This window comes from Colius striatus, chromosome W (genome assembly GCF_028858725.1).
Source record: "Colius striatus isolate bColStr4 chromosome W, bColStr4.1.hap1, whole genome shotgun sequence".
Classification (NCBI taxonomy): domain Eukaryota; kingdom Metazoa; phylum Chordata; class Aves; order Coliiformes; family Coliidae; genus Colius; species Colius striatus.
In genome coordinates this window covers 8,738,925-8,766,014 of record NC_084789.1, presented here as the reverse complement: position 1 = coordinate 8,766,014, position 27,090 = coordinate 8,738,925, and the positions used below count along the sequence as shown (strand labels likewise).

At 58.1% G+C, this 27,090-nt stretch overlaps 2 protein-coding genes across 23 annotated transcripts; one reads left to right on the top strand and one right to left on the bottom strand.

Annotated features, from left to right (window-relative positions):
- Positions 1–439: 439 nt before the first annotated feature.
- On the bottom strand, positions 440–20,643 carry LOC133628546 (histone deacetylase 5-like). Of its 22 annotated transcripts, none has more exons than XR_009820737.1 (26): positions 20,549–20,643; positions 19,461–19,580; positions 17,142–17,216; positions 14,803–15,023; positions 14,169–14,307; positions 13,949–14,078; positions 13,712–13,839; positions 13,478–13,609; positions 13,088–13,257; positions 12,216–12,341; positions 11,547–11,766; positions 11,227–11,432; positions 10,168–10,324; positions 9,767–9,900; positions 9,573–9,693; positions 9,395–9,441; positions 9,206–9,313; positions 8,570–8,625; positions 8,395–8,482; positions 8,181–8,300; positions 7,993–8,090; positions 7,765–7,883; positions 7,552–7,685; positions 7,258–7,342; positions 1,300–1,481; positions 440–517 (listed from the first exon to the last, which is right to left on the bottom strand). XR_009820737.1 is itself a non-coding variant. In XM_062016864.1 (26 exons), exons 1-26 carry the CDS (start codon positions 20,634–20,636, stop codon positions 6,153–6,155), a joined length of 3,216 nt encoding a protein of 1,071 aa, XP_061872848.1. In that variant the 5' UTR covers positions 20,637–20,643; the 3' UTR covers positions 6,062–6,152. The 22 variants fall into 22 exon arrangements, 19 of the variants coding, with proteins under 19 accessions (XP_061872852.1, XP_061872841.1, XP_061872842.1 ...); XR_009820738.1 differs by having other exon boundaries at positions 510–579; XM_062016864.1 differs by lacking the exons at positions 440–517; positions 1,300–1,481 and adding exons at positions 6,062–6,192; positions 6,771–6,924.
- Positions 20,644–22,946: 2,303 nt separating this feature from the next.
- Positions 22,947–26,889, top strand: LOC133628602 (homologous recombination OB-fold protein-like). Its single transcript, XM_062016987.1, is given in 10 exon segments — positions 22,947–23,066; positions 24,363–24,608; positions 24,656–24,774; positions 24,894–24,981; positions 25,169–25,242; positions 25,244–25,271; positions 25,459–25,600; positions 25,654–25,715; positions 26,502–26,683; positions 26,820–26,889. Coding segments are annotated over 10 exon segments (1,131 nt in total).
- The last annotated feature ends 201 nt before the right edge of the window (positions 26,890–27,090 follow it).

Here is a 27,090-nt window from a genome sequence, read left to right as displayed (position 1 = left end):
ATGACTGCTGCTGCTCTCCCCTCATCTAGCCAGCTGGTTATGCCCTCATAGAAGGCTCTCAGGTTGGTCAAACAGGATTTCCCCTTGGTGAAGCCATGTTGACTCCCCTTGATTACCATCTTATCCTTCATATGTTCAGTGATAACATTCAGGATGAGCTGTTCCATCACTTTTCCAGGGATGGAGGTGAGGCTGACCAGCCTGTAGTTTCCTGGGTCATCCTTCCTGCCCTTTTTGAAGACTGGGGTGACATTGGCCTTTCTCCAGTTCTCAGGCAACTTGCCTGTCCTCCATGATTGTTCAAAAATGATGGAGAGAGGCTTAGCAATCACAGCAGCCAGCTCCCTCAGCACTCTTGGATGCATCCCATCAGGACCCATTGACTTATGAGCCTTAAGCTTGGCCAACAAGTCTTTAACCTCTTGCTCTTCCACCCAGGGCAAGTCCTGTCCTGTCCAGGCCACCCTGTTATCCTTGCTGGAGTGGGCTTCCCGAGGGTCAGCCTTGGCCATAAAGACTGAAGCAAAGAAGGCAGTGTTGTAGTGGTGCAACCAATATTCATTCAAAGATGTAGAGAATCTAGGTAATACCCATGCAGAGACATACACAGACAACATACTACAACCAACAGAGTTGACTCAAAGCCACCTTTCCTTTGCTGGCTACTTCCTTATATGCTGCTTCTGCCCATGTGATCACCCAGGGCCCAATTGATTAACTTGCAGCACCTGTTTCTGATAATTGGAAGTAGCTTGCCAGCTGCATTAACTTGTCCCTACCATCTTTATTTAAGCTGGCTTGTCCAAGCCACATTTGTGCCTACAGGCTTTCAGTACTTTGGCCTTCTCTGCATCCTCAGACACCAGGGCACCCTCAGTGTTTAGCAGTGGGCCCACGTTCCCCCTCGCCATCCTTCTGCTGCTGATGTACTTGAAAAATGCCTTATTATTGTCCTTAACATCCCTGGCTAAATTTAATTCTAGAAGGGCTCTAGCCTTCCTAGTTGCACCCCTGCATGCCCTGGCAATGTTCCTATACTCTTCCCAAGAAGTCAGCCCCTGTTTCCACCTCTCATAGATGGCTACTTTCTGCCTGAGTTGTCCCAGCAGATCCTTGCTCATCCATGGAGGCCTCCTGCCTCCTTTTCCTCCTTTCTTGCACATTGGGGGACACTGATCCTGGGCTTGGAGGAAGTGGTGCTTGAAGACTGACCAGCTCTCATTAGCACTTCTGTCTACTAGAATCATATCCCATCAGATTCGTCCAAGTAGATCTTTGAAGAGGCCACAGTCGGCTCACCTGAAATCCAGGGTCACAGTCCTGCTTTGTGTCCTGCCTCTTCCACACAGGATCTTGAACTCTACCATCTCATGGTCACTGTAGCCAAGGTTGCCTCCAACCTTCACATCCCCAACCAGACTCCCTTCATTCGTCAGTTCCATGTCCAACAGCACACCCCTCCTCCTTGGGTCCTCAATCACCTGTGACAGCAAGTTGTCATCAACATTCTGTAGGAATCTCCTGGACTGTGTATGCTTGACTGTGTGGCTTTGCCAACAAATATCAGGGAGGTTGAAGTCCCCCATGAGGACCAGGGATTGTGACTGCGAGGCAGCTCTCAGCTGTTCATAGAAGGCCTCATCCACTTCCTCCTCCTGATCAGGTGGTCTGTAGCAGACTCCTACAACAATATCACCTGCCTTGCCCTGCCCATTAATTTTTACCCATAAGCACTCAGCCTGCCCCTCATCCCCACCCAGGCACAGTTCAGTACACATTAATTCCTCCCTCACATAGAGAGCAACTCCACCTCCTTGCCTGTTGGCCTGTCTTTCCTGAACAATCCATAGCCCTCCATGGCTGTGCTCCAGCCATGGCAGCTGTCCCACCACGTCTCTGTGACTGCAATGAGGTCGTAGCCCCGCATCTGCACCCACATCTCCAGTTCCTCCTGCTTATTCCCCAGGCTGTGTGCATTGGTGTAGAGGCAGTGCAGGGGCTTACTCAAACACACAGGTTTCCCTGGGTGGGTGCAGGAGGTTCCTCCCTGGTTTGTCTCTTTCTCAGGGTGGTCAGCCTTCTGCATCTCAGCCCAGTGTGCAGATGAGGGACACTTATCATCACATTCCCTGCCCTGCCCTTTTTCCCAGCTAGAGGGGACAACTTGTTCTGTTTTGCTTCTCCCCTCACCCCCCAAGTCCCTTAGTTTAAAGACCTCTTTATTAAGTTTGCTAGCCTACTCCCAAATAATCCAGTGCCCTTACGGGAGAGATGAATCCCATCCCGTCCTATGAAGCTGTAGTCCCCAAGGAAGGATCCATTGTCAAAGAACCCAAAGCCTTCCTGCTGGCACCAGCCTCTCAGCCAGGAGTTCACTTGGCTGATTTTTTCATTGTAGACTTCCCCATTTATCTCTGGTGAACAGGGTGGAAAGAAAATAACCTGAGCCCCCCTACTTTTTACTTGTTCCCCCAAGGTTTTAAAATCTTTTTTGATTCTGGAGATATTGTTTTTCATTACATCATTCATACTCACATGGGACAGGAGTAGTGGATAGTAGGCCGCATCCCTGACGAGCTGTGGCACGCTCTTAGCCACATCACTAACCTTGGCTCCTGGCAGGTAGCATGCCTCTTGAGACTGCACACCTCTCTCGACTATAAATCAGAGCCTGTGCCTCCTCCCACCCTCATCCTTGAGCCAAGCCCCCTGCCCAGGCTGGGAGCACTGAGCTCAGCAGATGTGTCCCCAGCATTCCTGGGTGACCTTGGGTGCTCCCCTCCAGGACACACTTCCCTCAGGGACATGCTGCCCCCCCAACCTGTGTGTCAAGCGTCCTGTGTTTCCCCCTCACAGGGAGCCCTCCAGCCACTGCATGATCATGGGGGCAGTCCTCTGGCCCCTGATCACAGCTCTGACTACACTGGCATCTGCACGCTCCAGGAGGTGAGTCCCGGGCCAGGGAAGCCAGCGTCTGGAAATCTCCAGAGCACCTTTTGGAAGACGGAAGTGAGACCCTTCCCCAGTGAGCAGCAGCCACAGGAGTGGGAAGGACACCTCCTCCCAGTGAGACAGCTCCTGGGAAACACAGCACTGTCCTGGCAGCTCTGGCTGCCCAGAGACCCCACCAAGCCCCTCCTGCCACAGCCAGGTGGGATTTTTCTCTCTTTCACCTCTTCTTTTACTTGTCCCTCCTGCCAAGTGAGGTCAAACCCTGCCTGCCTGGCACAGTGCCCTGGGCAGCACTGAGCTGGGCCTGTCACTGCCTCACCACTGAGCCCCCTTTGCCTTCCAGCCTGGCATTGAAGCTGACCCCCTTCGTTGCCTATGCCCTGCTCCTGCTGGCCGTGGGGTTCTCAAGGGTCTTCATCCTGGCCTACTTCCCCCATCAGGTAGTCAGTGGCATCCTTGCAGGTGAGTGGGGGAACATTTGGTCCCTCCAGCTCTGGGCCAGGGCATTCTGGGCAACTTGCTCACCTAATCCCAGTACCCCAACCTGCCTGTCCTCGCTGTGCAGGGGCCGCCCTGGGCTGGAGGCTGCAGGCTCACACCCCGGCCACCTGGGGCTTCTTTGTGGCTGCTGCGCTGGCCCTGCTGCTTGGCACCCTCACTCTGCACAGCCTGGTGATCACCACTGGCATTGACATCAACTGGTTAGTGCCTGGCGGGGAGGGCTGGCCCCCGAGATTTGCCCTCCAGGCTGGCAGGAGGCTGCCCCCAGGACTATGCCCCTAGGCTGGCAGAGGACCAACCCTAGAGCTGCTTCTTGTCTCACCCCACCACAGTTCCATCCACTTAGCCACCAAATGCTGCTCCAATCCCACCCTGGCTCTGCCTCGACACCCATCTGCCGTGATGCTGCCAGTGCCCTGGGGCTAAGGTTGCCCTCCCCCACTCCTCGAAGCAGATGGCCCCCCCGGCAGCACCTGGCTAGTGCCATGTTGGCCTTAGTGGCCTTCCAGGGCCTACACCAGCTGCTGCAGCTGGCAGATGTCACCCTGTGGTAAGTCACCAGCTTCCTCAAGTATGCCATTGGGCCCTTGCTCATCCTCACCCGCCCCCAGGGCTCACCTCACTGAATAGGGGTCCCCACTGTCTCCCAGTGAGCCCTATGCCCTCTTCCTGGCCTTTGTCTGTGGCTGTGCCCATCACTGGTGGCTCCTGGCCCAAGCACAGCCACTAGCTGCACACCAGGAGGGCACCCACAGTACCCCTTGCAACCACAGGCCAGTTGTTGCCAACAGCACTGCTTCCCTTGGGCAGCGACAACCCCACAGGGCAGGGGGCAAGTGGGGCAGAGCTGGGGGTGCCTCGTGCCCAGCACGTCCAGGAACACAGTGTGAGACAGCCCCAGCCCTGAGGTCCACTCCCACCTGCCCACCCTCCCAGCTGCCCCAGTTCTCCCAGTTCAATCTCTCACTCTGGGGCCACCCCCTTTCTAACCAAATAAAACTACTGTTATCAAGCTTCCAGCCCTGAGTCCTTCAAAAAGGGGGGAGGGGGTTGGCATGGCAGGGCTGGGGATCCACAGGGTGACAGGCTGGAAGGGCCCCACTCCACACCCCTGTGTCACACCAGACGGATGGCAAAGGAGCAGCCCTGCGGCTGCAGGTGGGGAAACTGAGGCAGACAGGGCAACCACAAAGCCCTGGGGCATGTCTGTCCAGGGGAGGGGACACCAAGGCCCCCCCCTAGGCAGCAGGGAGCACTGGGTATTGCCAGAAACAGTTTATTTATCCAAGGATGAACATGGGTAACATCTTACAAAATACTCAACTGAAAACCAGATCACGAGCGTGACTGGGAAGGTGAACGGACAGAAAACAAATCAAGGGGAGGTTGGCGGGAGGGGACAGGGAGGGGGGATGCACCACCCAAAGCAAGGCAGCCTTGCTGCTGAGGGCTGGCACCCACTGCCCCCTGGGAGGTGCTGGTTTTTAGACAAGGTGCTTCTCCCTCCTGGGATGGGGGCTGAGACGCTCCCTCGCCACCCAACAGAAGCTCTCCCAGGGGACATGGGGTTGTCCCCAGGGCTGGGGTCCCCGCAGTGCCCAGTGACACCCCATCCTCCTCCGCACCCATCACCTCGAGTCAGCCCCCCCCCAGGCCACATACTCATCCCCATCTCCACCCCTCCAATTTGGGGACCCCCTCTCCCCCCTGACCCCCATAGCCACCCCAACCCCCTTCCAGAATAACTTAAAACACAAAGCACTGGCCTCATCCTCTGCCCCAGGATCCCTTAAAAAATACTATTAAATAATACGTCTGTAATAAAATTATATACCTTTTTTTGGGATGGGTTTGTTTTGTTTTGTTTTTTTTCTCTCTTTTAAAGCTAAAATCACTCGAGTCCCCTCCAGCTGGTTAAGTGATGGGAAAAGAACATGGGTTTTTTCCTCCTTGTATGTCCTTTTTTCCCCCCCTCTTTGTTTTCCCCTCTCCTCTCTTTTTACAACAAAGTTTTGTCCCAACAAAGGTGCTGGGATCCTTCACCTAGCACCCCAGGGTAACAAAGGGACAAAGGGGCTCATTCCCCATGTCTCATGTTCCCCATCCAAAATGGGGATGCCAAAGGGAAAAACAAAACAAGATGAAGGAAAGTGAGAAAAGCCCCCAAAACATCACAGTGGAAATTAAAGTGTTAAAAAAGAAAAAAACCCAACCCCAACTGACTGAATTAAAGGCACGAATATTTCCCATCAACATCCCTGGAGGGGAGGATGGATGACAGTGGGAAAGAAAAAAGGGAGAGAAAACAAGGAAAACCCCTTAAAAAAAGAGAAAACCATAGCAGGAAAACCCATCGTGGGGCAGGTGCTGGTGGAACCCAGGCTTCACAAGAGACACGACCACAAACACCACGGGGAGCTGGGGGCCGACAGGAGGGGCAGGGGCCATTTTTTTGGTGTTTTTCTTATCTTTTTAATAGAAAAAGAAAATATTTTCCTCTTTTTTTCCTGTTTCTAACTTATGTGTGTTGGTGTGTGTTTTTGTTGTCATTATGAGGTTGGGTTTGGTTTTTTTTAATGTAGTTTTTTGTGTTTGGGGTTTTTTTAGTGTTTTTTTTTCCTCTGTCTTCTCCTCTTGGTGTTTCTTTTCTTGTTTCAGAAAAAGATAAAGCTGTGGGCCGCGCGGTGAGGGCCAGAGGGTCACAGCACAGGCTCAGCCTCCATCGGCTCCTCCGCTGGCCTGGTCAGGGGCAAAGAGCAGCCTCAGCAGGGCCCAAGCACCTGGCCCCCCCACCTTGGGAAACTGAGGCAGAGAGGCCAGAAGGGCAGCCCCAGGAACGGCTGCCCCCAACCCCATCAACCTGCCCGGGATCCCATTTTCCTCAGGGTGAGACATGCCAGTGTGGAGGGACACATGTCCATCACCCCCCAAGGACCTGTGTCACTGGCAACCACAGCCCAGGGACACAAATACCCCCCCAGGTACATGCATGGCTGCATTCACATCCTCAGGGACATAGATATCCCCTGAGGATACATGTGGCTTCACACATATCCTAGTGACACAAATACCCCCCAAGGATGTGCATAAATTTTCCCCCCAGGGCACACCCCAGGAACACAAATGCCCTCCAGGTCACACATGACTCCCCACACATCCCCCAGGGACACAAATACCCACCCCCCTCGCATATACCCCACCTGCAGACACACACATCCCCAGTGAAGACACCTGTGGCTCCATACACATTCCCAGGGAACACAGTCTCCCTCTAGGACACATGTGGCTGCACATCTGGGGACAGCTGTGGGCCATACCTGGGCTGAGGGTCCACACTCCCCTGCTCAGATCCCACCGACAGCAGAGCCATGGCCGTCACCGTCTCGGCCTCCTCCGCCTCCCCCTTCTGTGCCTCCAGCAAGGAGCAGCCCAGGGCGGCCGCAAAGTGCTTCAGTGAGCCCCAGTGCTTGCCTGCAGGCATGGGCAGGGCTGGGCACGGCCCCCCCATGGGTGGGACAATGCAGGGGGCCCTCACAGGTAGAACAGCTCTGAGGATCCCCATGACAGGGAAACCTTGGGACCTCCATGATGGAGGCAACTCAGAAGGTCAAGAGACCCTCATGGCAGGGAGAGCCCAAGGGATGTCTCTGGGTTCCCCCAAGGCAAGGACAGTCCCCAGGACCCCCCCATGGTGAGGAAAGGCCTGGGGATCCCCCTGTATCCCCCAGTGGCAGGAACAGTTGTGGAAAGCCCCCAGGGACCCCGACAGGATCTGTGCTCAAACCCCCATCCATGGGTTCTCACTCTGGATCTTGATGACCTTCTCCAGGGTGGCCACTGCATTCATGTTTGGCTTCTGCTGCAGGAGAGACGGGTCCAGGGGCTCCAGCTGGAGTGGGGGGGGACAGGCCATCAAGACCCCAAACCTGCCACTGGCACCCCCCCCAAAGCCCCCCCATATGAGAGCAGGGACAGGACTTAGAGCCCCTCTCATCAACTCAATTGAAACCAAGGCACAGGCCAGTGCACGCATCTCACACGCCCCATGCCTGGGGAGGGGATCCCCACAGTGAGGGGTCCCCAGGGGTGACCCCGTACCTCGAGGCCAAGCAGAGCAGAGACACAGGCCTCTGAGGCATCACAGATGGCCGTCAGGTCGTGGCCCCCCTCCAGCGCCAGCACCACCCGGCCCCTTGCCAGCATCATCAGATGCTTTGTCAGATGGCCAAAACCTGGAGGACACCAAGGTAGAGGTGACAAGCCACTCAGCCAGGGTCCCCACACCCTGGGGACACCCCAGACCCCACTCACATTTGGCGGTGACAGAGTAACCCCCGAGAGGGGAGAGGTGACCCTCCACGGCATCGAAGCCAGCCGAGACCAGCACCATGTCTGGGGAGAACTCGTTCGCAACGGGCATCACCACGGTCCTGGGGGGCAGAGGGTCAGGGCTGGGCACAGGGAAACACCTAAGGGCATGGAGACCCCTCAGGACACAAGGAGCCTCCTGGGGGCATGAGGACCCCCCAAGACACCCACCTGAAGGCAGTGAGATACTCCACGTCCCCAATGGGGGGGTCAACGCAACCGGTCCAGGCAATGTTGATATTGTAGCCCACTCCCATGCCACTGCCCACCTGGGCAGAGTCATGGGTAACCCCTCACTGCTGCAGTCAGGGTGGGAGGCATGCAGGGTGACACTCCCCCCCACCCATGCACCCCCATACCTCCTCAGGGGCCCCACTGCCTGGAAAGAAGTTGCCATCATCATAGCGGTGGAGGGAGATGTAGAGGACATCGGGATCACCATAGAAGGCTTGCTGGGTTCCATTCCCATGATGGATGTCCTGCCGAGGTACCAGTGGCATCAGGGACCTCTCTCATCCCACAGGGTCCCCGGCACCCAGGGGGTCCCTGTCCCCCTCCCAGGGGGAGGTGTACCCAGTCCACGATGAGGATCCTGCCCACACTGAGCTTCTGCTGGAGCAGCTTGGCCGAGATGGCCACTGAGTTGAAGAAGCAGAAGCCCCTGGAGATAGGGGCAAGGTCAACACCACTGTGGCCCCAGGCACCCACAGGTCACTACTGTGACCCATTGTCCCATACCCCATCTCACATGGCTGTGGACTCCTCCGCGTGGTGTCCCGGGGGGCGAATGACAGCAAAGCCGTTCTGCAGGGGCAGAGAAGGACACCTGTGGCATGTGCCCAAGGGCAGTGGTGCACACCCAGGTGAGGGTCCAGGGGAGCAGCACATACACAAGTGTGCACAAGGGCTGCCATGCACACCTAAGCCAGCGTGCACTAGTGCAGCACACACATACAAACACACACATGTGTCATCATGCAGGCACGAGGATGGGGCACACAAGCATGCATGAAGGCAGTCATGCACACCCAGGCAAGCACAAACATACACACAAGTTAGCTTGAGGACCATCACACACGCACAGTGTGACCAAAAGCAGTACACACATGTGCAAGTCTGCACAGAGACCATCACCCCCCCAGGTAAGAGTGCATGAGGACACTGAACATATGCAAGTGTGCTTGAGAATCCTCACACCCCCAAGTAAGTTGTGCACAAGAGCGGTGCAGAAGCATGGGAGCTTGCAAAAGGGCCATCACGCACACAGGCAAGCATGTACAAGCACAGAGCACACACATGCAAGCGTGCATGTGGGTCAGTACACCCTGAGGTCAGGCAAGCATGCAAGAAAGCAGTATACTCCACCTCCTCTCCCCCCGCTCACCTTGATCTCCCCAGCAGCCACCTTGAAGGCAAGCTCCAGCAGGCAGCCCACCGCCATGCGCACAGCACTGGATGAGTGCATCTCGTTCCACACTGTGTCACTGTCCACCTGCAGTGAGGGGGACACATCAGTGGGGTCAAGTCAGGCCAGCCAGGACCCCCCACCTCCCCCCTGACACCATGTACTCACCCCGATGCCCCCACAAGGCAGCACCGTGTACATCTGGCTGATGGGACCTGGTGGGGCAGAGCATGCTGTGACTGGGGGCAGAGGGAGAAGCCAGGAGGGACAGTGTGTGTCCCCCATCCCAACTCCAAAAGGGGAGCCAGGTATCTGGGCACCCCCCTACCCCCCAGTCAGCACTAACCCAAGAGCTTCTTGCTGTCAAGCTTCTGACGGTTGAGGGGGCTGGTGCCATAGAGCAGCGTGTGATGCTCTGAGTGCACTGTCTGGATCTCCTCCAGTGTTGCCTTCCTGCCCCGGATGCGCTGGGGAGGGGGACATGGGGTGAGCTACCTCCCCAAAACAAGTGGGGGACCCCCAGGACATAGGGTGCCTCACCTCACACTTGCTGAGGAGGCCGGTCTCCTGCAGGCGGGACCAGATGCTCTGGATGCGCCCAGCATGCTCAGGGTGGATGTTGGTGTTGCCGCAGGTGCACTGGTGCTTCAGCATGAACGTGTCGTACACCACGCCTGCATCGGGCAGCCACGGTGCACACCTGAGACTGGCCCCGGCACCCCAGTCCCCCGCATCCCCAGCTCCAGGGAAACTCACAGGACACCACAGGCAACCCATGCACCCCAATGGATGGGAATCCCTGTGGGATGGGGATCTGTGGGACATGGGTACCCTGAGGGACAGGGGAGCACCCCTGGCTCCACCAAGTGATGGGGCACCCCATGGGACAAGAGTCACCTCCCCTAGGAACACCCACTGTGTCATCCTCCACTGCCCCATACCTGTGGTGAAGAGGTGCTTGGGTGGTCCGTCAGGCATGGGGGGCTCGATGCCAGCGCTGGCAGGGGATGACTGCGCATGGGCGAGAGTCATGTGGGGCAGTGCCAGGATGCCCAGGGCAGGCCCGGGGTACAGCTGCAGCGATGCCTCAGGGAACACCTGCAGGGCCCAGACCCCCGTTAGTCCCTGCCACTGCCCAGTACGAGGCACAGCCATATCCCAGTCATGGAGGAAGTGAGTCACTCCCACAGGGGGAGTGGGGGAGTCACCAGCTCCTCCGAGTCATCACTGCTGCAGCGAGGGGGGGGGGGGGGGAAGGAGGGGGCAGGCCCCTGAAAAACTGCAAGTCGGTATGACTGGCTGGAGATGCTTGTGCAAGACATGCATGTGTAAAGAGCCACCGGGGGGGACATTTAGAGAGTCAGTGATATTTGGGGCCCCCTCTCACACTGATTCATTGGGACCCCCAAGGCCTCACCTGCTTGTATGTGACTCCCAGTTTGGTGACGTCAGGGGCCCTGGGGAGCTTGGCCTCGCACCCGCTGTCAGCTGCCTCCTCGCAGGGCACCCCGCAGCCCTCAGGGTCCTGCAGCTGCTCTGGGGGATCCCTGGCGTCCAGGGAAATGAGGGCGAGGGGGTGGGGAAGGGGGACCTCATCCCCTGGGGAGGGTGACTGCTGCTCTGTCAGCTCTTCCTCTGTCTCCTCGGGGTGAGTGGGGGGCTGCCATGCCAGCTCCCCAGGCTTGGGGAGCAGCTGGGGGGTGGGCGGTGGGTGGAAGGACAAACTGACTCCCCCTCCATGGCCAGCCCCATGGCTGCCCTATGCCAGCCCCTTCCCCATGCCCCCCTTCCTGCCCTACAGACACTCTATATCCACCCTATGCTCACTCTGTCCACGTCTATCTCGTGCCCATCTCACACCTTACAGCCACCCCATACCCACCCCACATCCACCCTGTGCCATTTCCAACCCATGTCAGCCCCATGCCCACCCCGTGACAGTCCCCACACCCACCCCACACCTTCCACTCCTCCCAGCTCCACAGCAGCCCCTGCCCCACCTTTCCCAGTTGGACCTTCCGTTTGTCAAGGAAGTGGTGCTGGAGGGTGCTGTGGGGCAGGGCTCCGTGAGGCAGGGCCTGGGGTTTCTGGGGCAGCGGTGATGACTGCGTGCGGCTCAGGGGCTGGTGCTGCGGCAGTTTGCTCTCCATCCGCATGCTCCCCACGCGCTCACCCATCACCAGCGGCGACTGCCCATGCAGCGGCACTGCGGGGGGTGGCCACTGTCAGCAGGGTGCCCCCACATATCCCCCCTCCGCCCCCAAATCCATCGGGGAGGGGAGCTGCAAACAAGAGAAACTGAGGCAGGGCAGGGACTGACCAGCAATGAGGGTGTTCTGCTGCCGCGCTTGCTCCAGTAGCAGGATGTGCTGCAGCAGGGACACGGGGTCAGAGGGGGGGTCTCCGTCCAGGGCCACCCCCAGCAGGCAGCCTGGGATGGATGAGGTGCTCAGGAACTTGCTGGTGAGGGCAGCTGCAGGGTGCAGGGTGGCCACTGCCGGGCGCTCGGCCTCTGACTGCGGTGACAGCTTGGGGGATGCCTGGAGGGACGGAGGACAGATTGTGGTCCCCCTACCCCCAGCAGCCATGGTGGGGGCAGAGGGATGCCCCTCACCCCTCATCATCAGCCCTCGCAGTGCTGGGTGACACCCTCAACCTGACCCTGCACCCTCCAGCCTGGGAGCACACAGGTGCTGCCAATCCTCCCCTGATTTCCCTCAGCTTCTCTCATGTGGGAAGACTGAGGCACAAGCCCAGCCCTGGGGGTTGAGGGGCTCAGATGGCCTGAGTCCTGACTTGGATCCTCCCTCCTGCCTATCAGCAACCCCGCAGGCACAGGGTCCCCATGTCAAGCCTGCGAGGGGTACCAGGTTGCCAGGCCACCCCTAAGGACATCAGGTCTTTGGGCCATCCCCTGTGGGGTCCCAACTCTTCATGTCACCCCATGGGACCCAGGGCCATATCAAGCCCCCTCAGCAGCCCCACTCACATTGAGGTGGGAGTTGGTGACGGTGACCTGCAGCCCCAGGGAGATGTTGGGCAGGGATGGGGACGTGTAGAGGCTGAGCTGGCTGGAGCCATCCGGGGCGAGGGCTGAGTGCTGGGGCAGGAGCTGCTGTAGGAGCAGGAGACATAGCACCAACATGCCATAAGCACACACATGTGCCATGACACACCACAGATGTACCTGAGCTGCAGCCCTGGGAGCACACACTATCTGCATGCACCTGAGTATGCATGTGCACCCTGAACATGCAAGTGCTGGTGCACACACCCAAGCACACATGCAGCCACATATGCTGGCTGCACACATCTAAATAGACATGTGCACCCTGAGCATGCTCCTCGCACATGTGTGCATGCTGAGCACACACCCTGGCTGCACTGATCACATGTGTACCCTGAGCAAACTCACAGCACACACCTACAGCACACGTCCACCCTGAGCACACTCACAGGATACACCTGAACACACATGTGCACCCAGCACATGCTGACGCACACCTGAGCATACATGTGTGCCCCAAGCACACTAATAGCATGCACGTGAACATATGCACAAACACTGAGTACCCTGGTTGCACACACGTGTGTACACCAGACATTCACAGCACACACCTACATATGTGTGTATGTCAGGCATTCAGAGCACACATTTGCATGTGTGTGCACGCCAGCCTTTCACAGTACACACCTGCACATGCATGTGCACACTGGGCATTCACAGCACACATCTGCATGCGTGTGTGCATCCCAAGCACACCAACAGCACACCTGTGTGCCTCTCGTGAAGGCTACTGGCACAGCCATGTGCCTCCCATGCAGGCTCTCAGCATGCTCCCCCACGCATGCGGCACCTACCTCAGCGTGGATGTTGGGGATGGAGCCGGTGAAGTCGTTCTCAGCAATGGCACAGTGGGAGCTGTTAGGGGAGCTGGGCCCGGAGCCCGGGGCACTGCTGCACACTGAGGACACTGCGGGGCCGGTGGGCGTCATGGGGGGGGACACCACTGCCCCCAGAGCTGCCCACGCTTGGGGACACGTGTGAGCGCAGAGGTGTGCAAATGCACAAGCAGGCATGTGCACAAGCACGTGCACACACGTTGCACCAACACGCAGGTGCACAAGTACGTGTGTGCCCTGGGAGGCAGGGAGGGGACGTGAGGTCCCAGTTGGAAGCCCCCAGCACTGCATGGGAAATGCCCCATGATGTGGGGAAACTGAGGCCCTCAGACTGCGCCACCAGCTCACCCGTGATCTTGATGGCGCGCTTCTGGAAGGTGCTGATGATGGTGCCATCCTTCCTCCGCAGCAGGGGACTGCTCCTCCTCTCTACCACCTTCTGTTTTAACCGCGAGCGCACTTTCAGGTTGGGTTCAGAGGCTGCGGGGGGTGGGGGTAAGCCGGGAAGCGGTGTTAGCCCTGGCATGGCTCCCGGCATCCCCCCCTGCCCCAGGAGCTGCCCACCAGCGCTCCGGCACCCACCGGTTTTGCGGAGCGGGAAATCATCCCAACTGTCATAGGTACCAAGGAGGGGGAGTTTGTAGGATGGGGGTGTCTCCAGGCTGCCAGTTTGGGGGGTGGAACTCTGGTCCAACAAAGTGTGGTGAGTCCTGGGGAGGGGAAAGGGGGGTGGAGGGGTGGGTGAAAGCAGCAGAGACCCTGCTAGGGGTCCCCTTGCCCCAGTTTGGGGAGGTTTATCTGGGATCTGGGGTGACCTACCAACATTTGGGGTGCTGGGGGAGGGAATGGTTGGGGGGGGCAGTTCCTGGCTCCTTTGTCTTGCTGAGCAGGAACTCCTGCAGCTTCAGCTTCACCTCTGTGCTGGCGATGGCACCTGTAGGGCATGGGGCTGGGATGGGGGGCATGGTACACAGCCCCCAGCCCCCAGGAGCCCCCCATGCCCACCTCCCCACTCCCGCTGTCCCCCAGTCCTGCTCACTCTCACAGCTCTTGTCCTTGGTGCGCAGGGCCTGGAGCTGCTCCAGGTGCTGCTGCTGCTCCAGGGTCTCCTGCTGCTCCCGCTGCTGTTGCTGCTCCAGCTCCTGCTGTTGGCGGGCGGGCAGGGCTTCCTGCTGCTGCTGCGGGGCACAGGGGCTTGGCACCCACATTCCCCTTCCTGCCCTGTTCCCCCCTCCCTCAACACAGCTCCATTGCCCCGGCTTATGACACCCCACAACTCCAGCACCCCATGCAACACGATGTCCCATAGCTCCACCACCCCCAGTCCCTCCCCAGCAGCAGCATCGCTGTGGGAAGGCGATACCCAATGGCTCCATCACCCCAGACAGTTGACACCCCACAGTTCCATCATCCCCAATCTCCCCCCAATCCCTAGCTCCATCACCTCCAATATGCCCCCAATAGCTCCATTAGCTCATCCACTACCCCAAACAGCTGATGTCCCATGGCTCCATCACCCCAAATCCCTCCCCACAGCTCCATCACCTCCAACAGGCCATGCCTCATCACCCCCAAATCCTTCCCCACAGTTCCACTACCCCAAGCAGGTGATACCCCATGCCTCCATCACCCCGAAGAGGCGATGCCCCCCAGCTCTATTGCCCTCAGCCCACCTTGAGGTGCTTCTGGAGCTGGACCTCGTGCTGGCGGGTGAGGTGCTCATGATACTGCTGGAACTCAGCGAAGAGCAGCTGCTTCTGGAGCTGCTGCTGCTGTTTGAGGGCCAGCAGCTCCTGCTGCAGCTGCTGCTCCCACGCCGCTGCGTCCAGCCCCAGCCCCTGGCACTCCCCACACGCCTCGGCTGCCCTGCATGCCTCTGCCATCCCCTCCGCCCCTGCGGGCACCAGGTGGGCTCAGAGGGTGGGCTGGGGGGTGCCAGGGATTGAGGGGGGAGCTGGGAGTATTTTGTGGGGGGAGTTCCAAAGATGGGGGACAGCTAAGGCACACTCAGGGGGCAGGCTGGGCAGTCCCAGGGATGGAGAGCAGTTTGGGGGCTGCAGGGAGGGAGGGGACATGGAGATCAGCCCCTCTCATCAAGACCTTGGTGGTCTCCTACCAGCTTCAAATGCCCTGGATCAGCCCTGAGCTTCAGATTCCCCCTCCCTCCCGCCGAATAAAAAAATAGAAGAGTCACCCCAAGCTGAGCCCTCACATCTGCAACATGCAACAACTGTCCCAGAGGACAGCCAGAAGGGAGTAAGATCGAGTCCCCCCTGCCATGTTCCCCTAAACAGCTCAGCTCAGAGTTGGGCATAAATCCATCAGTGACAACCAAGCTCCCAAGGAAGATCGAGGGGGGTCGGGAGGAAACACAGCCGCAGCTCACATCCCATCCCCTCATCAACAAAGGACATAGGGAGGGAACCCACCTGCCTGAGACCCTGCCCTTCCCCTCCAGAGGGAGCTGGTGCGGGGGAAGGGAGGGGGCCCTCCCCACACAAACAGGAAGGCAGGGGCAGGGGGCACGCGCTGCATGCTAACACGCTCCCTCCCCGCACTGGCGACTGCACATCTAGCACTGACGTGTGCCCGGGACGGACCTGCACGTCACCCAGACACGGAGCTCGGGCACCAACATCCCTCCCCTCCCCACCAGTTCTGCCAGCCCCATCAGGGACAGACAGTCCTCCTGGCCCCTGCAACCTGCCGGCCCCTCCTTCCCAGTACCATGCTGCACTCCCCAGCACCAACCAGTCCCCCCCCAGTGCCAGCCTCCCTCATCAGGCAGTCTCCCTCCCTCAGTATGTCCAGACGTCCTCACTGCCAAATAGCCTCACAGCCAGTGCTAGCCCCTCTCTCAACATCCAAGAGGAGCCCTGGGAACCTCCAGCCCCCCCTTACTATCTCAATTCCTCCACAGGGAGAGGGGTGTTTGGTTCTCCCGAAGAGGGGAGGATTTGGGGTGGGGGCACATTGGGGTGCCCCTGCAGCTTCCCCCAGTTTAGGGGGAGGGGGGAAAGCATGCCAAAAGCACCCTGATGGGTGTCGGGGTAGGATGAGAGTGGCGGCACCGGGGGGGAGGGGCACCAAAAAATAGCCCCAGGAGGGACAGGGATCAGCCCAGTCACAGCCAAACCGGCACTTAGGGGCTCAGTGGTGGCTTTGGTCTTACAAGAGGCCAGGGCCACCACCCTGCAGACCCCCAGCTGCTTTCTCGGGATGGACAGGGACTGCTTAACCCCTTGGTGCACATGGTCTCCCAAAACCGAAGAGCCCTCAGGCCAGTGCAGTGGGGCCCTCCTCGAGGGCTGGCACCATCCCCATGGGGGTGCAAAGTGGGGAGGGTCCTGTGGGTAATGGAGACATATAGCAGGGGCTGGGACTCTCCCAGTGGCCCCTGACCCATTGCCACCATCACCAGGGTCTCCTGCCTCTCACACCCCCCATCATGCAAGGAGAGCAGCTCTGCTCCTCCCACACATGGGTGACCGCACAGACACTCCCATGCCATGCCCTGCTTCACCCCCTCACGCCAGGCCAGAGCCACCACTCCATAGCTGGCTGTGTCCCCAGCTGCCACCACAGCAGCACCCACCACCCAAACCCACCCCAGGGCCAGCAGGGAGCTGCCAGGGAGCCCCTGTCCCGGTAGGGAGACACCACACCACCACTGCAGCCAGGAGCTCAAAATCCCCAGTGAGTGCCCCCACCACAGGCACAACACCAGCCACCATGGGGCTGGGGACCAGGGTGTGTGTCCCCCCAGCACAGGGACAGACAGGCTGCTACCCCAGGAGTGAGACAACCCAAAAATTAGCAGGGTCGGGAAGGCTCTCAGGGCAGGATCTGGCCTGGGGACATCCCATCCCCTCGCCTGTCCCAGCCCCTCAGCAAGGGAGAGCCCCTGGTGTGGACGTGCAGCTGAAATGTTCCAACCCTCAGGGACAGGATCAATGCCATCAGGTCTGAGAGGGGGTGGAGGTGCCGGGACTCCCCCCCCCCCAACACTCACCTGAGGCAGGGAGGTTGGCGTGGAGCTGGACATGGGACAGAAGCTCCAGCGAGGGCTCATGGCCAGACTCCCCCTCTGCATAGAAACAGCAAGCTACCCCATCAAGAGGCTGGGACATTGTGGGAGGGCCTGGGGCATTCCCCCTCATCTCAGCCTCAGCTCCCCAATCCCAACCTCTCTCTTACCCCCTTGGCATGGGGGGGACAGGGCAGCTACCAGATAGGCCACCGAGCATCCCTTGAGTTAGGGGCGAGGGGAGCAAATCTAGGCCCCCATCCTGGGTGGGGAGGGGCAGCGCTGAGTGCCCCCCCCTACCTAGCCACCACATGTTTTCCCCTGGCCAGGTGCTTCTCTCCGTCATCTGGAACTAACTGGTGCACAGGAACAGCAGTGTGGTGGGGGGAGCCACAACAGTTCCCGCGGGATGGGGCAGCCGTGGGTCCCCAGCCCAACACAGCTCCCACTGCGGACACGTGGGGGGCACCGCCGAACTGCCCTGAGCCCTGAGGGACTGGAACTGTCCCTGCATGGGGGACCCTGGGATCAACACCCCCCCCCCCAGGGCACCCCAAGCTCCATCTCCTCCTGCCCCTAATTGCTGGGGACATTAATCTGCATCAGTACTGCTAAACAACTGGGCTATGCAGAGGGGGTAACATCCTCCCCACCCCAAACAGCAGTCACGTTTATTTACCAGTGCATTAATCTCAATATAAAACTTTTAATAGCTTGGAAAATTAATGGGTCATTCCCCCTGCCCCCACAGCTGCCCCCCTGAGGTGTTTTGGGGCTTGACATCAGCCTGGCTATTTCTGGTGCTGCCAGCGGGCAGGAGGCCACAGGAACAAGCCCTCCCAGCTGCTGGACCCCTGAGCATGCATTGGCTGGCACCCCGGGCAGCCTCATCCAGAGGTGTTGGCACATCTGTAGGATGAGGGAGACCCTCAGGGGATGAAGGGAGAATTGGGGACCCTGAGGCAACCTGGGAGGGATGGGGGAGTTGCATTCCTGGAGCCCCAGTATGATGCTGGGGGATGATCAGCTCCTTCAGGACTCCCCCAGTGCAGCCTGGCTTTGGGGTGTGAATGGGAGAGGGAGAGCCCTGGGGGCACTGAGCATCCAAAGGGTGATTGAGGACCACCATACCCCGTCTCCAGGGGTACCTTCTGCCATGTCCCCTTTATGGAGGGAGCCCCAGGGATGCCTGGCTGAGATCTGCCCAACTCATCCTAGCAGCTGAAAGGTCTCATCCCATGAAAGCATCTCCCACGTGCCCCTGAAGCCCCCTGAGCTCAGCCTCAGACAGGGAGGGGCCCTGAGGAAAGCATAACAGGGACAGGCAGAGGCAGCCAGGCTGTGCCCCTGTGCCACCATACTGCACTGCTCCAGCCCTTTGGCCACTCCAAAAGTACTGGCAGGTGGCAGCGGCACCGGGGCAGGTTTGGAGACATGCGCTGACCTCAACTGACATCGACTCACCAGCTCCACCCAGTGGGATGGGTGGGGGGGTGTATGTCTCTGCTGCCACTCCCCCTCCCCCCACCCCCCTGTGTCTCAGTTGCCCTCCCGAGTGCCCCAAAGGGTGCAGACAGCCCTGTAGCGGGCAGAGCTGCATGTCCCTGAGTACTGAGCGTGCATCCAGATGTCACCGGAATTCCCACGGCACTAATTGCAGGGTGGCTCTGAGGAGGAGCCAGCAGTGGGCAATGCAGGGCGGGCACAGCCTCGTGGCAGCTCACACTCACTCAGGCTGTCCCCTTGCTGTGGGATGTCACTGAGGGGACTCCATATCCTGGCACCTCAGAGTCTGCAGGGATCCACCACCAAGTGCTGCCACCACATTTCACCCATAAAGAACCATGGCAGCCACTGCATGTAACCCGTGTTGTGGCAGGTGGGAGGACAGCAGTGCCTCGATCCTCCACTTCAGCTTCCCCCTGCAGCAGGTAGGTTGCTGGAGGTCCAGCATAACCAGGGAAGGGGGTGGCTTGGCACAGCCCTAGGCTCACAGACGGCCATGGCACTGCATCCACCACCGCTCTACACGTGTCCATCTCGCATGGTGACACCCATGCTAATGAGTTGCTTGACAGCAGCAGTAGGCATGCGGCATTGATGAGCCGTGCCAGGTCAGACGCTGCGTGGTACACGAGTCCCTGGTCCCCCTGACACCCGATGGGTGCTGGGGCAAGGAGAGGGACACCACAGCGGGGACCTGATCCCCGTGCAGGGGGCTGTGCCTGGGGAGGGGGAACAATGTCCAGCACAGCGCAGGGGACTCGGCTGCAGCAACCCCCTCCCAGTGTCCCTAGGTCTCACCTGCATTGCTCTGGGAGTCCATGGTGGCTGGTGGGCAACAGTGATGCCAGAGGGGGGCAGAGAGGCAGATGTCTGGAGAGGCTGTCAGGGTCAAGGCTGTGCCTGTGCCACCTGGGAGCCCTGTGAGACCAAGCGCCCTTGTCAGCATCCCTGGACCCCATCCGTTTGGGGAGGGGGGAGGAGGAGGAGAACCTGGGCTTTTCAGAACCAACAACATCACAGGGCCAGAGCCAGCACCGTGCCCCCCTTAGACCCTGAGCATCCACTGGCCATGGCAGGATATGGTCCCGCTCCTGTCCCCTACTCCCAGAGGTCTGGGGGCACCCACAAAGGGGACGTGGAGGGGAGGGCAGCAGCGTTACACAAGGCTCTGTGGGAAAAGGGAAGTGGCCCAAAGCGAGGGCTGAGCAGGATGGCAGAGAGGAGGATGTCAGAGAGGACGATGTCAGAGAGGACGATGGCAGAGAGGACGATGGCAGAGAGGACGATGGCAGAGAAACGCAGCCACTGGAACCCTGGGCAGCAGTGTCACCACATAGGGACACGGGTGGGTCCCCACAGCAGCAGAGTCGAACTCAGCTCCATAGGGACATATACAGCTGTCCCCTCCACACTGCGAGACCCTCATAGGCATCGCCCCGAGTTGGGGATGGGGAGGGGCCACGCTCGGTTCCTCACGGTGCGGGGGAGAGAAGGCCACTACTGGCAGATCTGAGCCCGGCGCGGTGCAATGGGCTTCCTCGCCTGCAAACGGCCCGCTCTGCGGAACCGCCGCCACACTGACGCACAGGCCCTCCCCCGCGCGGGTCATCCCGTTCCCCCCGTTCCGCTCTACGCAGTGCAAACCCCGTTGCACGGCCTCCTCCCACATTACATGGCCGCTCCCCAATACTGCACACCTCCCCTCCCTCCGGCATTACATTATGCCAGGCCCGCTACCCGGCGCCCCCCGCCCGCTCCTCACGATGCAGCCCCCTCGGCGCCGCATGGTGCCCTCCCTGCCGTAATCCCACTGCACCGGCCCCCACTTCCACCGCCCCGCGCCGGTCAGTCCCCCCTGCACCATTTCCTCCCCCTCCCCTCCGTACCTGCGCGGTGCCCGTCCACACCACCCCGCACATATCTCGCAACCCCTCCATCTTTGAACCGGTGCTCCACCCGCTCCAACAACAACATTCGGTGATGTCATTTACTGTCACGTGACGGAACCCGGCGCTAAAAATATTCTCGCTCCTCCCCTCGCCCCCGTGGGCGGGGCTCCGGGGGGCGGGGGGGGAAGGTGCGCCTTAAAGGGGCCGGGGTGTGCAATGACACACGTATGTGAGTTTGTGCTTACCGTGGGACGGTGTGCAACAGCCGAGGCGCGAGTGTGCACCACGCGCTGCTGTGCGATGACCCACGTGTAAGAGTGTGTGTATGGCATAGACTGGTGTGCAATGACACACGTGTGTAATGGGAAAGGTCATGTTCGTTAATCAAATCATAAAAGACAGGTCGAGCAAGGGACCATAAAGACCATTGTGAAAGATAAGTCTTGCAGAACCTTAAAACAAGTGCAGCTTGCTTAAGACGTATACCGTAGAGTTTACATAAGATGCACCTGATTGCGCATGAGCCAACAGACTCCAAGAAGAAGGGTCACGAACAGGCCACTAGAGGAAGACTACTGACTTCATCCCCACGACCACCGAAACCACCAGAAGGCAGAGAAGGACCCCCTAGCAACAGAACCAGCACATGCGCACAGTACTCCAGGAAGTGATGCACCTGGCCAAAAAAGGACTGTATAAAAGGACTCTGGTATAAGGGGATGTTGCGTGCCGTTGGTGGAGCAGAGTCTCTCGGCCGTCTAGCACTGTTTTGCTTATTTGCTGCTTGCTTAATAAATTGCTTTAATGACTCATTTAAATTGGCTTGTAAACTTTGTCACAGCAATTTATAACACATGTGAGCATGCATGACAGGAGGACATGCAACAGCCCATGTACATGTGTCACAGGCTAGTGTGCAGCTGCATGCGTGTGCATGCATGCACAAGAGGCTAGTGTGTGATTGCTCTTGTATATGAATGTGTGTGAAACAGACTGTCAGATCACACATGTGCAAGCGCACCTATGGCAAGCAGGTGTGCAATGGCACATGTGCGCTCTGTGTGCGGAAACCTGTGTGCAGCTGCACATACATACATGCATGTGTGATGAGCTGGCTCGCAGTTGCACATGCGTGTGAGTACACCCAGGAGGCTTCTGTGGGCAGCCCGTGTGTGCGCACCTGCACGAGGGACTGGTGTGACCCCATACATACACAGGCGTGCACCTGCCTCACTAGCCAGCAGCATCTTGTTATAGAAGGTATAAAAATTCAAGTAATTTTATCAAATAGTTTTCTTTAAGTAAAATTTAAGTAAGTTAGCATAACTAAGCAAAACTAGGCCTCCTTGGTGAAGCTGCTCCCAAAGAGAAGAACATGCATGAGAAATCAGGCACAATGAAAATAAGAGTGATAATGAGGGGGATTGTTTAAATACATGCACCTGCAAGCCATAAAACATCTAAGAACAATGTGAGGAGTGATTGCTTCAGAGGAAGAAAAGAGTTTGTTATATTAACCTTTAGGCTGTTTGCTGTCCTGAACTCCCATAACTTTCTGGTCCTGAGCACCAAATAATCAATAGCTTAAATCAGTTAGTTGGCCAAGTGATTTTGAAATATATATGAATATGTATAACTTGTGTAATAAGGGACCAATCGATTAGAGTGATGAGATGTGATGTGTAAAAGTAACAAATAACCAATCAAGGTAAAGGGTAAATTTAATGAACAATTCTAAGCAGGCTTTTAGGCATAGGGGAAAAGAACAAAAAAATGCTGGGTATAAACATTTGTTAATTTTAATGCCTTGTTGGACATTCTTTGGGAATGATCCCTTGTCCCCGGTGCATTGTCAAATAAAGGATGTCTCTGCTTATCTAACTGTTTGGATAAGTTTTTTCCTCCCCAGCAGATTTGCAACAATCTCGTGCATTACACAAGTGTGTGTGTGACAGCCAGGGGTCTGCAGGGGGTCCCCTGACTGTGCAGCGTACACTGTAACCCTCCCTGGCGGTGGTAGCCCGTTAAGCGACACTGCCTCACTAAGAAGTGACTCTCTCTTGGCTTTGATCCCGGGGGGGCTGTTGTGGCAGCGTTCTGTGCTGGCCTGATCACCCCATGGTGGCTCTGCACGGGGCTGTTTGGCTGCCTGGTGCCTTTTCCTTCCCACCCCTAGGGTTTCCCCTCTGCCGTGGAGTATGCAGAGAACGAGTTTGTGTTTCCCAGATGTTCATTACCTGCTGATGGCCCAGTCCCTCCCAGTGCACAGTCCCTCTGCCTGCAGGGACCTCAGCTTGGTCACCATCCTGGTAAATATATCAGGCTGTGGCCCCTCAATGGGCTGGGGTAGCAGCCTGGGGGCTTCCAGGAACCCCCGGCTCAGGAAGTGGCCCCCATGGATGAACAGGACGATTTCTTCCTGGCTGCCTGCATGGAGCTGGAGGGCCCCGAGCTGCCAGCAAGGTCCAGTGCTGCCCAGCTGCCCACAGATGGAGAGAAGCCCCCATGGATATGTGTGGGGCAGGAGAGACCCCAGGAGTGGATGGTCCCTAAGAAGCTGTGAGTGGGTGTCATGGTTTGACGACAGCCTTTTCTGGTAAGGGGGAAGGGGCTGTAAAGATGGCTCCTGTAAGAAGTTGCTTGAAACTCCCCAGCTCTGAGCCAGACCCACTTCTGGGGCTGAGCCAATTAGACGCCTCCACGATCACTTTTTAAGAAGAAGATGGAAGAGGAGGTTTCTTCCTCCTTCTTCTTCTTGTTTCTTCCTTCTTCTGCCCCCTCTTCTTTTCCAGCTGGTGGTGGTTCAAGGAGTGGGAAGAGAGAGAGAAGCAACCATGCAGACTCCAAGGTTGGTGAGGGAAGAGAGGAGGAGGTGTGCTGGAGCAGAGACTCCCCTGCATTCTACAGAGAGAACTGGTGAGATTTGTTTGCATTTTGCTAAAGACTCCGCATCAGCGGTAGAGACTTATTTTGATAATGAGCCCAAATCAGGGGCGGTGACTATGGCCAGAGGAGGCCGTATCCCGTGAGAGGGACTCAATATTCACAGAAGCTGTAACTGTGGGGAGAAACCCACAACAAAGAAACTCATTAAAATTATGCCCAGAAGAGGCCGGATCCCGAGAGAGGGACCCTGTAACTGCAGAAACTGCAACCGTGGCAAAGAATCCACACCAGAGATATTCACCAAGGACTGCGTCCCATGTGAGGGACCCTGTATCGGCAGAAGCCGCAGCTGCTGGGAACAACCCACACCAGAGAAGTTTGTTAAGGACTGAGAAGACAGAAGCAGCAGAGCCCATCTGTGAGAGACTGACCACATCCCCCACTCCCTGCCCCCCTGAGCCGTTGAGGGGGGAGGAGGTAGAGATATCAGGAGCAGTGAGCTGGGCCCGGGAAGAAAGGAGGGATGGGGGAGGGAGAGCTTAAAGTGCTGGTTGTAATTTTCTCATCATCCTACTCTCTTTTTTTTTTTTTTGCTTTTATTCTGTTCTGTTTCTTGTAGGCAGCACAATAAACTTTCCTACTTTCCTCTCTCAGTCGAGCACTGGAGTCTGCCCGGAACCATAATTGGCAGCGAGCCCTCCCTGCCCTTGTCTCAATCCACAACATCCTTGGTTATCTTTCTTCCTCCCATTTCGCTGGGGCCTCCACCATCCTAACAAGGATGGGAGTGAATGGGGGGCACTGAGCAAGAGACTTGTGGTGCTTCTGTGCTAGTTGGGCCAAACCACAGCAGTGGGACAGGAGCTGGTCTCCCCCAGCTCCAGGGATCCAGAGTTCAGCCTGGACTTTCCTGCCCACCCCCCAGGCAGCTCCTGTTCCCAAGCTGGTGCTGTGGCCCAGCGCAGCTGGTGTCTGCCCCCCCAGGCCCCCCACTCCACTGGGAAAGCCAGGCATCTTGTGGGGCTCCATCCCCACTCCTGGGGGTCCAGCCCTGAGGCCTCTCCGTGCATCCCCATGCCAGCCAGGAGAGAGCAGCTCTGCAGGGCAGAGCTGTCCCCCACGCCGGCTGCCCCCCAGACCCCCCAGCAACCCGACGGCCTTGATGAGCTGTGTGGAGCCCCTGCTGAGGCAGCAGCCACTTGGGTCAGCCCCAGACAGCCTGTAGACACCAACCATCTCATGCAGCTGGTGACAGCAGCTAGCAAAGCACCAGGGGCTGCCCCCTGCCTCCCACTGAAGACTCGCTGGTTCCCAGGGACTGCTGGAATCCTGCCCCAGTAGGTGAGTGCAGGGGAAATGATGACACGGGAGCAGCTAGTAAAAAGATATGAAGCCCTAGGCAGCTTCAGAGCCTCTCCTGGGTGCCCCATGATGTGTCTTTTTCGCTCTCTTCTATAAAACATGCTGGGAAGCTCCTGGAGGAGATCCTCGTTTCTGCTCCCCAGACTCCAGCTCATGGAGCTGTGGTGAAGCTGCAGATGGAGGTAACCCCTGGCTCTGGTGCAGAGCTGGATGTAGGTCCCAGCAGTGCTGCTGTGGGCAGTTCCTGAGGCTTTTGGAGGGCGATGCTGGAAGGGGAGGAGGTCCCTGGGGCCCCTCTTGCTGTGACAGGCCTACAAGATGCGCTGGCTGTGCTCTGGGGTGGTGACTGCAGTTGTCCTGTGACTCCAGGAATTGCCCAGCTCCTCACTGTCTGCAGAAGAGGATTTTGGGAAGGGGCTAGATGAGAGGGACCCTGGGTGCTTCCTACAGCGTGGTCATGGTGCTGCGGAAGGTGAGGGAGGCTCTGGGTGAAGGTACCAGCCCTGAGGACTCCTTGGCTTACCAGCTCTCCCCTTGCCCCTTGGAGCCATTTCCAGGACCAGGTGTCAGTGTGGGGAGGGGGCTGTGCTGGGCTGACTGCAGACATCCCATAGGGCTGCCCTTGGGGACATGGGTGTGATGAGTGTCTACATGTTCAGGCAGCCTTGAAGCAGCTCCCGAAGAACAAGGTCCTCAGCATGGTGGTAATGATCAAGACACTGACCAGGACCAACGTTGATGCTGGTGCCATGTTCAGGGACCCAACTGGTGTGTCTGGGCTCATGCCTGGGTTGGATTGGGGTTCCTGGCTGTTGCTCCCCATGGCTAATGTGACCCCTCTCTGTCCACAGGAGAGATACTGCTGGAAGATAGACACTGTGAACTCAAGCCTGGCTCAGTGCTGCTCCTGAAGCAGGTAGGAGGCAGCTCTCTGACAGCAGTAACACCTTTGGGGCCCTTTCTGCCTCAAGTGTTGCCAACTTGTGGTCACTGTGCCCAGTTGTTGGGCTCACATCCCGAGGGAACAGGACAAGTACTCTCTGTGTGTGTGTATATGTATATACACATCCCCTGTACTGGGCACTGGTGAGGCTGCACTTTGAATACTGTGTTCAGTTTTGGGCCTCTCGCTACAAGAAAAGACACTGAGGGGCTGGACCGTGTCCAGAGATGGACACTGGAGCTGGGGAAGGGGCTGGAGCACAAGTCTGATGGGGAACAGCTGGGGGAGCTGGGGGTGTTCAGCCCAGAGAAGAGGAGGCTGAGGGGAGACTGAGGAGCATTCTCTGCAACTCCCTGACAGGAGGCTGGGCTGGGGATCAGTCTCTTCTCTCCAGTAATGAATGATAGGACAAGAAGAAATGGGCTCAAATTGCGTCAGGAAAGGTTTGGATTGGAGATGAGGAAGAGCTTTTTCATCAAGAGGATTGTTACACCCTGTCCCAGGCTGCCCAGGGAGGTGGGGGGAGCCCCTGGAGATATCAAAAAGACACATAGCAGAGGTGCTGAGGGCCGTGGGTTAGTGGTGGGCTTGGCAGTGTGAGGGCAGGGGTTGGACTTGATCTTAAAGGTCTTCTCCATGACCTTAATCTGACATGATTCTATGAGTCTAAGGGGCTCCTCTGGCTCCTCCCCAGGCTGCAGCCAGGGGTGCCACTGAAAACCACAGCTCTGGCTCTGACCTACCGCTCTGTCCTCACAGGTGGGCGTCTTCTCCCCATCCCACCACAATCACTACCTCAACGTCACCCCCACCAACCTGCTCAAGATCTACCCACTGGAGCCTGAGGGCAGCTTCTCCCAGCCATCGCCAGTGCAGCAGGAGGTGAGGGAGGGCACAGTGCTGCTGGCCCTGGAGACCTGGGATGCTGAGACCTGCCAAGGGTACGCAGGGGGAAGGAATTCCAGACCCCTGTACTGCAGGGATCCTTGAAAACAACTGAGGAAGGGGAGGGGCTTAGCAGGGATGGATAAAGCCTCCTGTGGGCTCCCAGCCACTCATCTCTGCTGGGTTTTGCAGGTCCCTGCCTGTTGCCGCCACCGGCAACACCACCAGGCCACCCACACGGATTACTCAGCCCCCCCACTGAGGGGACAAGGATCACCACACACTCAGCATGGATGATACTTTATTCCAACCCCTTGTTTACACCATGTGCTTATATCTGCTACCACCAGCACCTCCTCTCACTCCACCCCATGCCCACCTCTTCTGTACCTTCCACCTCTCACGTTAGAACCCGAGATCTTCCAGATGCCTACCACACCTGCCCAGGCTGGGCTACTCCTGC

What these genes read in the sequence shown, in the direction of transcription:
- LOC133628546 (XM_062016857.1), bottom strand. Translation starts at nt 20,636, where the DNA reads ATGTTGTTGTTGGAGCGGGTGGAGCACCGGTTCAAAGATGGAGGGGTT. An exon ending in CGCCAACCTCCCTGCCTCAG is followed by an intron (nt 15,024 to 17,141) that starts GTGAGTGTTGGG and finishes TGGTGCCCGCAG; the next exon opens with GGGCGGAGGGGATGGCAGAG. An exon ending in CCCCAGCACCCCAAATGTTG is followed by an intron (nt 13,840 to 13,948) that starts GTAGGTCACCCC and finishes TCCCCTCCCCAG; the next exon opens with GACTCACCACACTTTGTTGG.